The 13,098-nt window shown below is 41.8% G+C and overlaps 1 protein-coding gene across 2 annotated transcripts in view; it reads right to left on the reverse strand.

Moving 5' to 3' along the window:
• Nucleotides 1–303: 303 nt before the first annotated feature.
• NFRKB (nuclear factor related to kappaB binding protein) overlaps nt 304–13,098 on the reverse strand; it is a 32,114-nt gene continuing 19,319 nt past the window's right edge. For both annotated transcript variants that reach the window (XM_042475936.1, XM_042475935.1), the window contains exons 17-27: nt 12,449–12,623; nt 10,503–10,609; nt 9,961–10,084; nt 7,204–7,283; nt 6,285–6,517; nt 5,099–5,375; nt 4,578–4,844; nt 2,313–3,107; nt 1,902–2,008; nt 744–879; nt 304–445 (exon numbers count right to left, since the gene is read on the reverse strand). In XM_042475936.1, coding sequence (XP_042331870.1) covers nt 323–445; nt 744–879; nt 1,902–2,008; nt 2,313–3,107; nt 4,578–4,844; nt 5,099–5,375; nt 6,285–6,517; nt 7,204–7,283; nt 9,961–10,084; nt 10,503–10,609; nt 12,449–12,623 — 2,424 coding nt within the window. In that variant the 3' untranslated portion in view covers nt 304–322. The remainder of the gene's footprint in view (nt 446–743; nt 880–1,901; nt 2,009–2,312; nt 3,108–4,577; nt 4,845–5,098; nt 5,376–6,284; nt 6,518–7,203; nt 7,284–9,960; nt 10,085–10,502; nt 10,610–12,448; nt 12,624–13,098) is intronic.

Here is a 13,098-nt window from a genome sequence, read left to right on the forward strand (position 1 = left end):
GCAAGCTTCACTGTAACTTAAAATACACACCAGAGGATAAGCAACAAGTCAAAAACAGAAAGGCCCAATTAGGATTCCTTTTCCTTTGACTCAAAAATGAAGATGTTAAGGCCATTAGAATACAGCATTCTGTAATGTTTGTGTTAGGGGCTTCTGCAGATTCTGAATCAAAGCAAGACTCAAATATGTCCCACAGATGCTCAACATTTGGAGTACCCAACTGTAGATGGTCATGCCTGACTATACCAAGTCCAAGCTGAAAGGAAATGGACTAAGAGGGCCAAAATGACTCATTACACAGTGTATTTTGTAGCTGTATTTACTACTGATCTTGTGTCTGTTTTGGAGATGGTGCTGCTGTCACAACTACAGTGGAGACTGCTTTTGTAGAACCAGATACGGTTCCCTGTTGGAGATGAGAGGCTGGCACTGTCTGAATTCGCACCTGTGCAAAATAGAAAAGAAAAATGAAACTTACACAGTGAAGAGAAAATAAATACTGCTGAGGAATTAAAAGAGACTAAGCAAAGCTCTCCACTTACAGCTTGTTTATGTCCTCATAGTTTGACTGTTACAGTGCTTATGTAAGCCTGCCAATAAGACCCTGCCTACCCACAAAACAACGACTCCCTTACAGGAATTTCTGAAATGAAACATTCGTGGAATAACTGTGCTACAGTGCATTTGGGACCACAGCACTTCAAAGTCAAGTAGTAACTGCTAATGAGAAAAATGGTCCGTACCTGTGTTGCCTGGCCTTGTTGCTGCAACTGTTGTAGTTGCTGTGCAGTCAGAAAGCTCACTGGCTTGTTCCCAGCTATCAGCTTTGTCCCAGCTGGCATTGTGGTGAGAATGATATTCCTACCCAGTCCACTGATGCTGTTAAACAAAACCACATAAAAAAACATCAACAGTGATATAGTGTGAATGGTTACAGTTCAGGTGCTTCTCATATCATAGCAGAGCCTGAGGAGCAGTAAATTTATACCACATTGAGCTTTTGATAATGGTCAGACATGCTCCCTAGCTCTGGATATTTTTACAAGAATAACTCAAAAGATTCAGTACAAGATTAATATGACTAGAAAATAACCTTATTTAGTAAGCTGATAAGCATTGTTTGATAAACTTGTTAAGAAATCTCTGTACTGTCCATGTCATTTTACAGAAGAATGAGGTTGTCCAATGACTTCAGGCTGGTGAAGCAGGCCTTCTTTTTTTAAAAAAAAAACAACCCTTGATTTGTGGAAAAATCAAGAGGTGAAGTTTTTCAGTACTGGTATAAAACTGTAGAGGAGGCCACATAAGAAAGCAATACCAGTGAACTATGAAACATCCACCATTAGATGGATTTTTGAAGCAAAAGTGAGTAATATAGAAGACAGAAAATTTGTTTGCTTCATTTTCTGTAACTAAAAGGAATTGACTGATTACAATATTTTGCAGCTTTCAAAATTAAATTGCCATTAATCTAATTGTGGGGTATTAGCCATTTGTGAAATTGGGATGTAGTGCTTAATGGTTAAGATGCCAGTTCTGATGATCAGAAGGTTGGCAACTCGAGGACCAAGTGCCGCATGATGGGGTGAGCTCCTGTCACTAGTCCCAGCTTCTGCCAACCTAGCAGTTCAAAAGCATGCAAATGCAAGTAGATAGATAGGTACCACTTCTCAGTGGGAAGGTAACAGCGTTCAGTGCAGTCATGCTGGCCACATGATGACCAGAGCAGTCCTCAGACAATGCTGGTTCTTCGGCTTAGAAACGGAGATAAGCACCACCCCCTACAGTTGGTTATGACTAGACATTCATGTCAAGGGACTACCTTTACCTTTAACTTTTAGCCATTTGTGAAATAGAAACACAACACTGATAATGACAGAAATGGTTCTTGCATTACTTACTTAGCCCCAAGATTGCCCTTAATGAGGGGAGCAGTCACAACACTCTTGCCTTTCACAGGTTGGCTTATGACTGACAGGGGCACTGTGATTCGAGCAGGCAGTTTTCCCTACACAAAAAGGGACACAGAATTTACAAATATTCAGCATCAGACTCTCTATGTCATATAGCTCACAAAGAAAAGAAGACCCCCCCCCAAATAGTTATCAGAGTGCTGAAGTCTCTCTCTTTGCACAGAAGACATCTTAAAAAAAAAACCAAACACCTGTAACCCAGTACAAGGACAGATGTAACAGTTCCAAATAGCATTCAGTGCTTTGCTCTAAGTCTACGCAAGACAAATCAGATGACATTTCATCTTAGAAATTAAGAATTTCCAGTCCAATTTAACCTGCAAAAATCTTTATACTTACTGTCTGTGAGGTGGATACAACAGTGGTGCTCACTGGAAGCTGACGCATAGTGGTGGTCCCTGTTCCTATGGTTAGGGGTGTCCCTGCTGCTCCTGACACAACAGCAACTGCTTTGGACACTGAAGCAGTCATGGTTGGCAAAGAGACAGCTGAAGTAAGGACTGTGCCAGGCATGCTCACTGAAGAGGAAGAGGGCATCTGCTTGGCATGCGTGGCTACTGTAATTGTCTGCCCAGCTTTTGGTGGCATCACTCCCATCCCCTGTACAATCCTTATAGTGGCAGCTGGTTTGCCTTCAGTGGTTGCCACTGTAGTGATGGCTTTGCCCTTCTGGTCTGCTACAGTCATGCCTAAAGCAGGCATCAGTCTGAAGGCGGAACTGGTGGACTCCACAGTCTTCATGTCTGGAGTCACTTTCACCACTGTTGACCCAGCTGAGCTTGGGGAAGCAGAGGCAGGACTGCTGGTCTTAGCAGGAGAGTCAGAAGACTGGATAGGGCTGGAAGTCACACGCAGAGTGGCAGAGAGGCCCTTCCCAGCAGAAGTGCTTCCAGCAGCAGCAGCAGCAGTAGTGAAGAGATCTTGAGTCAGTTTGACAGTGGTGACTTGAGACTTAGCCAAAGTAGCCATCATATCTGGGGTTATGCGGAGAACAGTTTGCCCTTTGGCATCAGTGGTGATGGAAGAGGGAGGCAGACGTAGTACATCTTTGCCTTGGATGCGGAAGTTGGAAGCCGCAAGGGGGATGCTGCTTCCAGGCTGGCTTTTCAAGCCAAGTTGTCCAGTAATAGCCACCTATAAGGTAAAGTACATTATGTTGAATCTTAATCCTCTTCCCTGTTCCTCCCTCCTACATATCCACAGTTGCAACCAGAGAATGCTAAATAGCATGAGGCCTACTGATGGAAACCATTTTTTTACTATCACGTCCATCAAAAGCAGAGACACTTCATATTTGTCACTAATCTTAATGGTAAAAGTGTCTTCCAGAAGTGTGGTTTAGTGGTCTGAGCACTGGACTAGGACTCTGGTGACCAGGGTTTGAATCCCTGATCAGCCACGGAAACTTAATAGGGAGACCTTGGGCAAGTCACACTCCCTCAGCCTCAGAGGATGGCAATAACCCTCCTCTGAACAAATCTTGCCAAGAAAACACCAAGCCTTAGGGTTGCCATAAGTTGGAAATAACTTGAAGGCACATGCTAACAAACAGAAAAAGCAAATTTGCCAGCCTCTTTTCACAACCATATGCGGATTTTGCAAATGTAGAGGTTTCAGTTTTTCTCTCTAATAATGAGAACTCAAGATCATCTGGTGAACTCTCTTCATAACAAGTTCAGAACTAAGAAGAAACCTACCACATATATTTAGCAGAGGAAATTAATTTGCAAAACAAACAGTTATGATTTCTTGCTTAAATATCTTTACAAAATCAGAAAATTCATGAAGGGTAAATCCATTACTGCAACATTCAGCCTCGATATGGAGGTAACAGTAATTGTGACATGGGATGGTTATTTCTTACAGTCATCATATATAACAAACCCACATGAATTTCCCTTCCCATCCTCATCTCCTTCTATGAGAGTAGCATGGATCTGTGCTCTGTGTTCTTGTATTGCACTGCATTCTATTTTAAGCACTTAATCAATGCAACTTGTGTGCCTCCCTGGATCATCTTGTTGGCAACTACAGGAGTTGAGATGCAATAAATGGGACCCTGGGTTTGATCAGCTCTGGTTGTTTCTATTTTCTAAAATAATTTACCAGCACAGTGCAGTGTTAGGCTTCTCTCCCTTCATCCCACTTTCTACCAGGTGGGAAGTTCTAAACCTCCACTGCCACCAAACATGAGGACTACCACAAATATCACTGTAATCACAAAGAATAAGGGCTTTCCCTTATCCTCACCTCAGTTTAACATAACAAAACAGATGAATAATTAATATGTTTAAAACAAATATTTTACTCTCCTTCCTACTCTTCTCCCAGCTAACTCAGATTCTTAAATCATCACTCATGAATTCCTAAAGCTGTCTCTCTTGACCCTAATCCTCATTCATTCACTCCACTCTGTTTAACTATACTAATGCTCTTTTGCCAGCCTTACTCAAATTCCCCCAGAATTGCACTAATCACCATTCACTTCCAACATCCAATTCTCTCACCTCCTTCAACCAGCTCCTTACCTTATTACCACAAAATCTAATAGAAAAAAACAACATTTTCCATGAAAAGGCTGTGACACCACATGAAGCTCCTTACCTGTTTGATAATATTTTGGCCAGCTATGTTCTGGAGGACAGCAGAGGATGAAGAGGAAGAAGATGATGAAGAGGATGATGTCGATGGTGATAAAGAAATAGTTGTGATGTTGGGTGTAGAGCTGCTTGGAGAACTGGCTGCTGGCTTTGGAGCAGGACTGGGTGCTGCAGAGATTCCTGTGCCAACAACACTAGCTGTTCCTGTTACAGCTGGCCTCTGCACCTGGACTGGGCTGGTCTGAGCTTTCACTGGTACAGCCATAACAGCCTAATGGTAAATAAAAGTACTTAGCACCACTATATGTTAAGTTCTACTATATGCAATGCATAGTAAAAATAGTATATAAAATAGTAAAATCAAGGTTTGCTTTTGGGAATTTATATATTTTTGGAATATTTTCAAGCTGTGGATGGTTGAATCTGTGAATAAAGAATCCATTGATATGTGAGGTCGACTATACTGTTTGGAACAAAGGCCATTAACGTAATCTCCTGGTTTGCTTGCGCATCAACATTCCTCACCTGAGACAGTACTTTTGTTTGTGCAGAAGTGGAAGGGGCACGGATCTGAGGTACAGATGCCGCTGGTGGTGGCTGTGTTACTGTTGCAGCTGACTGAGACAAAGGAGGGAGACTAGACTGTGCTGTAACCACTCGAACCTGTGGGAGCCCTGATGAAGGTGTGTGACTGGTTACCCGAGGAGAAGGTTGCTGAGTCCCAGTCTGTGTGGGAGTACTCTGTGTGGTAGAGAGCAATGTCCCAAGCTGCGGCATGGTGGGAGAAGACACTAAAAGAATGCTATCAAGAAATCACAGAAAAAATACATAGTTAATGTAAGCACATGAACAAACAAAAAAAGTATAGCCTTTTGGTAGGAACGTTTAAACCAGATAGCATAGAATTGCTTGTAATAAAATAATTTCTAGTTTATTGAATAGAAAATTTTTGCCAGAAATATTATCTGAACATATTTCTATGGGTGCTTTTGGCTCCCATGTCATCCATCACTGCTTCCATGTTGTTCAGACAGTGAGCAAACTTCGACTGTCTTCCTAAGAAAGTCTCTGATTCTTGAATCACCTTCTAAAACTGGAGGATACTAATTTGGATGATAATGAATCATTTGAGAGATAAATCTTCTTCCCTAGAGAGCTGATCCAATCAGCTGTTTCTTTCTATGGTAGCCTTAAACACTTTAAAGCAGGAGTGGAGAACACTGCAGTGAAGGGTAGCAAATCCTTCCCCAGAGTGGCCACAACCTGAAGTTGTTGGTTTTCTAGCCAAAATGTCTGGTGTAACTTCAATATAACTTTGTTCTGAGCTTATGCTTGCAGGTACCTGCAAGTTCTGATTGAGAACAGCTAACATGGGAAGGGAATCGCCATGATCTCTGGTTGCTGGTCAGAACTAACATGGATTTCCCTGCACTGCTTCCTACTGAGAGATGAGCAGGATGCAGGAGATAATCCCTGCTGTCATCACTGACTGAATACAGCAGTGACTCCTCTTCTCACCAGCTAGGAGGAGGAGTGGGTAGGTAAGGTTCCTCCTCGGAGCTCAGAACTAGATTACCCTATGGGCTGTTTCTTCTCTCCAGGTTTTAAAACAGATTATACAACAAGTGGAGGATTCCTCCTACTCAAATCTATCATATTTTCCAAATTTATTGAATCTACTCCTACTTTTTTGCCAAGACAGAAGAGTTACCTTTGATTGGGTTTAGCTTGCTCTGATGTAACACTTGGCAAACTCTTGCTAACCACAGAGATTGCTGGTGGAGGTGGAGGTGGTGAAATGGACATTGCTGGTAAGGGAGGGGCAGTGGGTGTCACTGGAGTCACAGGAGTTGCAGGCATGCTGGAGTCACTAAGGCTCAACTGGCTTGGTTCTGAGGTGCTACTAGTAACCACTTTCACTGCGGTCTCCTTGTTACTGGATTTCTGTAACAACAAAACAGGCTGTATTCTTGCAAAATTCAGCGTACTAAGTCATCAAGTCCATAACAGCAAGAGGACTAGAACTGCAGCATTTAATTATTTATTTAAAGTGTTTATCATCTCTTAGTTCACCAGAATCCATGAAACAACATAGAACAAATTAAACACATTTTAAATAGAATGTGCTATTGTGCAGTACAAGTGCATGTGTTTTGCATGTAAATGTTCCTACATCCAATGTTTGCCATCACCTGATAGGACTGGGTAATGCTTGTATAGTATCTGTCAGTAAATGCTATTAAGGGTATAAGCTTCCTATATTTCCAGTAGACAAGATGTAGAGAAAGGCCGGTGCCAAAATCCAAATCCAAAATCAAGCCTATATATGCATGTGAGAACATGCATATCATGTAGATATGGCAGGTTTTTACACACACGCAAGGTTTGCTGCCCCCTAGGTTTGCAATACTCTCCACCTGGAGAAGCAACAAAGCCTGAGTCAAAATATGCACCATGTTCTTGTTTAAAGTAACTTTGAATGGCCAGGATTAAAGTGGGATCGGATGGAATAATGAGAACACTGTCATCCACATCAAGCCCTTGGGTTAGGACGGGTGACAAATCTCTTTGGTCAAGAACTACTGACTGCCTGGTACATCTGCAATATAGGTTTACATCAGGCAACTTACTATCTTAGCTGGAGGCTTGGGCTTTTGCTGAAGAGCTTTTTTGGCCTTTGCTGCAGCAGCCTGAGCTTGATGAATCCGCTCTGCAAGGAAAAATAAACAACAGTTCTCAGACAGAGCTAATAAAAAGACAGCACACCTCAACAGTCTTGTTTTTTTGTTTTAGTACACACATCATTCCAAGAATTTCTATGCTGCGATTAACAGAAAATGTACTGCACCTGATAATTTGCCTGCCAGAGAGAAACAGGACTTATATGAAAATTACCAAAGCTCTGAATGGATGTTTATGACATTTTCTATAAATGTGTCCTGGAGAAGGCTTTTATGCCTTTCAGTCTGAATGACGAACAAGAGAAAGTCATTGCTGTTCACTCAGGAACATCAGGAAAATTATATGTTCCTTCTTTCTGATGACAGATTAACAGTAAATAGGGCAAAACATGTTTACCATATATACTTGACTATAAGTTGAACTCATGTATAAGTTGAGGGCTGGTTTGAGGGCCAAAATTCAGGATTTTGATATCACCCTTGGATAAATTGAAGATGAAACTTTGGGGCTCAACACAAGGCTTCTCCACCAGCTTCCTCTACTCTCTCTGCTCTGGTGCTGCTTTTAGCCTTTTTGAATACCTGAGCAGGTGGCAGTTCTCTGGTGCATCCCTGCCTTGGTGGGGAGAGCAGAGGAGGCTGGTACTTCTTTTATGGTAGGCTCTTCCTGGACATACCTCTTCACCAGCTGCCCTTGGTTGTCTGTGGCTGGCCCTTGTGTCTCCTTCATACCACTTTTAAAAGAAGACAAGTAGGCTGGCTGCAGACAATTGAGGGTGGTCAAAGAACCCCACCCCTCAATCTTCCTGGTCACCGCTGGTTTTTTGCTCCCTGATTCTGTGAAGGGTGGACATCACTTGGCAAAGCAGGAGATGGTACTAACCACTCATTCCCCATTGTCCTCAACCAGCCTCCCCACATTGTCAACTGGTAAGCCTGAAAGCAGGCTCCATTCTGATGGTTGCCCTCTTTGAATCTCTCCACAACACCTGGAGGAACAGCTAGTTTCTTGTCTTTTGCCTGCCTTCTCCGACTCCTCTCCAGTCTGGACAAGAGGTCAGGGGGTGGAGAGGAGTTGGAGAAGGCAGGCGAAAGACAAGAAACCAGCCACTCCTCCAGCCGCAGCATAAAGATCTGTAGAAGTGATGAGTAAAGAAACAGCACAGATAACAGGGCATCCACAGCTGGCCCTGCTTATTACCTCCTCCTCGTAACCTCCACCATCTCCAAGAAGACAAACAAATTGGCTGTGGACAACTGAGGGCAGGCAAAGAACCCTCCAAATCTTCCTTATCACCACTGCTGTTTCCTCTCTCACCACTTCCTCCAGTGGCTAGTTTCTCATCTTTTGCCTGCCTTCTCTGACTCCTCTTCACCGACTAACTGCCTGAAGCAGCCAAAGGGGGCGGGGGGGGGGCGGGTGGGGGGCATTTATTTCTTAAGGCAAGAATTAAACTTAGACCCAGCAAAGACTAAACTCTCAAACTCTGGGAGCTCAGTCCATCCTGAGATAGTCTGAAATAAACACCCACCCCATTTGATCTCTCTACTGCATGGGGTGGAGAAGCTGCCCAAGAGAGACAGAAGGGAGAGCCATTGCTTCTTTCAGGCTCTCCCAGCAAGGATAACCTCTTGGAGTTCAGTCCATATCAAGAGAGCTGTTCTTGCCACTACATTGGTGAAGCCCTCCCCCCAAAAGCAGCCACCATCAACATTTTTTCAAGCAGACATGACAAAGGGCCAGAAGCAGTGGCACAACAGACATAAGTGCTGCATTCATTTGTGAATAAGTCAATCAGGTTTTCACAGCAAATTTTCAACTTATAGACATATAATGTATATGGTACACCGCTTTTTAATTTTTTTATTTAATTTTATATGTAAGCCACCCTTCTCCCAGAGTGGCACCTAACGCAGTTCCCCAAGAAAGTCATTAAAAACCCAATTAAAAAAAACCACACACAATTAAAATCCATAAATTGACAATATAAAATCACTTAAAAACACACAAAATCTAAAAAAAGTAATGACACACACATCATATTCAGAAACTCCCCTGTTTAACCATTGAAAGCCTGCTAGTAGTATTTTATTGATCTATTTGTATTTGTATTATAGTTTTTTATTGATGTAATCCTGCCTCGATCCGATAATCCAATGGGAGAGACGGGAGATAGAAATAAAAATAATTATTATTATTATTATTATTATTATTATTATTATTTAATTAATTAATTAATTAATTATTGTCGTCATCAAAAAGGTCTCTGCCTGCTGGTGAAAGGAAAGCATGGAGGGGGTCAATCTAGCCTCCTGTGGAAGGGCATTCCAGAGACTGGGAGCAGCCACCAAGAACGTTCTCTCATGTCCTCACTGTAGATCTTAGCACTCTGGCAGGTTTCATAAGGGGAAATATAGTATTTCAGATATTCTGGACCTAAGCCATATAGGTGCCTGGAAATTAAGTTTATTCTTTTAAAGAAGAAACTAGCAGGTCAAAATTTATTATATACTTTTTTATAAATTTGAGATTTAGTTCAGCCTATCTGCATGATACCGAGGCTTTGTTCTTCCATAATTAGTATAGCCTATGGTATCACATGTGGCGGTATGGGATCTCTTCTCTACATTTAAAGTGAGACCATACAAATCTATCATATTCCAGTGTTCTTTCAAACTGTCTAATGCCCTCTACTGAGCACCCACCAAATTCTTCTTCACTCCTGTCTCGATGAAGATATATCCACAGTTTGCGTCCAGTATCATATTTTACACAGGGATCCTTCTCATAATGCAGTCGATCTAGTGCACCACTCACCACAGTGTTAACCTGAAAACAGAAATAATGGATGCAAAACTGATCCAACCTGGAGCCATCATAAGAAGTGTTCTTTGCACATGCAGGTAGGAAGGAGAAAAGGGTAATGACACATGAAAATGAATCTTGTCTCTAAATCATCCTGAAATGAAGTGGCAAAAAATACAGAGAAAAGAAAAGATCCATAGCTCTTGTGAACATTATGTCTTAACACAAAAATTATACTAGTTATAGGCTGTAGACAGAATGGTAATTCTACACACCACTACTAACTATAAACCTCTGTAAACTGTTCTGAATTACTCTAGTAAGCTGTGAAATGAAGGGCTTCAAAATCTACAATGAAGTGTCCCTGCTTTCAGCTGGAGTTGTTTTCCCCTCATATGAAACTCTTGAGAAAGCAAAAGTGAGGTGTGTTTGGCACAGTTACCTGAGCACTGGTGACATCAGGAGCAAGAAACTGGGAGTCTTTAAGCAGCTCACAGATCTCAGCACGAGTCCCTTCTCCATTAGGAAGACGGGCTGCAGCATCCCGGACTGAGACAGCAAAAAATATCAAATCATAGTCAAAGCCCCAGCTGAAATGGAAAAAGCAGTTCTCAAACCATCCATATCCCATTTACCCTGTGGCTTCTGCACCTCAAATTTGGTTTTGTTATCAGTTCAACACTGCCTTTGATAGCAACCATTTCCTCCCAAGGAAGAAATCCACCAGGCACTCTTCTCCATATAATGTAAACTGAGATGGACAACTGTGACAACAGGATGTTTTGGGAGTGCAACTCCTATACTGCCTCTATGCTGGTTAAGGCTGACAAATACTGTAGGCCAAAAACATCTGGGCAGCCACATCTGGGCAACTTCACAGAGATCCCAGAATTTTCTATTGCACATGAAATTTCGCTGGATTTACTGATAGCTGCAAACTTCTAAGATTGTTAAATAAAACTATAATAAAAATGTAAACTTTTCCCAGTATTTAATACACAGCTAGAATCTGTCCATGCCTGAGTAGATGATTCAATTGCTGCTACTAAACTAGACTTCAATGTTAATTCTGGATTCTTCTCTGCTAACTTTATGCAATTATTCCCAATACAGCATGAGCTGTGGCGCTGCTTACTACAGCGACTTTCTCTACAGGTGTAAAGCAGCTTTCCTTAATCTGGTACTGGGTTGGAGAAACCTGCCACTGGGGTTTTCCACTATTTCATACACACACAATTTGGAAGCACCTCTTTTCAGACAGACTGAGAAGCTTCTGTTCGGCTGTCCCATTTAACAACCATATTTCCTTGCTTTCAAGTCTCCCAAGCACCTGTCAACTTGACAAAACAGGCAGTGTCATTTTCCCCTGTTCACTTCCTTATTTGCTCCTACTCAGCACCTAGGTAATTTCAGGATACAAACATTTTTCATAGACTGTGCTTACTACATCAGAAATCTAGCCTCAATCTTGGCCTCTCCAACTCCAAAAAGGATGAGGAGACAGGTGATGGGAAAAATGTCTGGTTGTGGTACTGGAGACCTACCAAGCAGAGTGAGCAATAATAAGCTGCATGAAAAAGTAGTCTAATTGTAAGTCAGCTGCAGCCTTTCCATAGTTTCCCATTCTATTTTTTTTAAACTATACACTTTAATTGGCATCTCAGATTAAAGGAGACAAAAGTCCACAAGTGCAAGTCTTCTGCGTATCATTGTCATAGCTCCTCTAATTGGATATTAGGAACTAAACTAATTCTACCTTCCATAGCACACTTTTCAAAGTGGATCACTGGAAACAAATAAAATTCAACTCAGCAGCATTACTGGCCATTTCCTTTCACTTTTGTGAAATTTAATACAGCCCTTGATAGCCACTGGGTTTTGGTTCCAGGACTCCCCACGGATTCCATGGGTACTAGGAACCCCTACGGATTCCAGAATCAGTGGATGCTCAAGTCCCATTAAATACAATAGCATAGTAAAATGATGTTCCTTATATAAAATGGCAAAATTAAGGTTTGCTTTATGGAATTTTATTTTTAAAAAATAGCAATAGCAACTATATTTATGTACCATTTCATACTGAATTAAGCAGTCTCTAAGCGGTTTACAACATGTAAACAAATTGTCCCCAACAAGCTGGGTACTCATTTTAATGACCTCAGAAGGATGCCAGGCTGAGTCGACCCTGGAACCTCAGCCTAGTATCAAACTTACAACCTTGTGACTGTTAGTGAGTGGCTGCAGTACTGGCATTTAACCACTGCACCACCAGGGCTCCATATGTAGATGGTTGAATCCTTGAATAAAGACTCTGTGGATATTGAGAGACAAGTGTAGATGGTACATCTCCCCCATTACAAACATACACTAGTAAGAATGACAACTTACCAAGAGACAAGATGGTGACATATGCAGGCCTATCTGATCGCAACAGAGAATGTTCTCGGGCTTTGTTCAGAGATGTCTCCTTGTCAAATACACCCTTCACAGGACCAACCACTGATTCAAAGCCATGCATGCGGAATGTGAAAGCTTTGTGGGGCTGGCTGTATCGAAAACGCTCCTGTACATGTGGGAAAGGAGGATGCCCAGGTAAGTAAGTGAACATCACTCTAACACTTAATAGCAAATGTTCTGCTGCAGACTGAGATCATGAAGAGTGACTGCTTATATTTCAGCAATGAATAACAAGGTTCATCTAGGCAATATATAACAAGGTATATGTAGGGAGACACCACTGATCAGCAACCCAATGGACAGATATGGAGCATCTCTAGGTTTGAGTTAGCTAAGGTTAACCTTAGTCAGATATAAAAACAGGACCATGAGTAAAGCAGAGATCATATGATTTTGTAGCCTTCCTGATTTCTTAATCCTAGCTGAGGTCCAGCAGGTTGTTATGATTGTAGATTATTTGAAGACCACTGTTGAAGAGGTTACACTTTTCATAATTTACACTGAACTGCTGAGAAGAAAACTATGCTACTTGTTTCCCCTGCTGGTTTAATACTTATATAGATACCACATACAATGCAGCT

This window comes from Sceloporus undulatus, chromosome 6 (assembly GCF_019175285.1).
Source record: "Sceloporus undulatus isolate JIND9_A2432 ecotype Alabama chromosome 6, SceUnd_v1.1, whole genome shotgun sequence".
NCBI lineage: Eukaryota > Metazoa > Chordata > Lepidosauria > Squamata > Phrynosomatidae > Sceloporus > Sceloporus undulatus.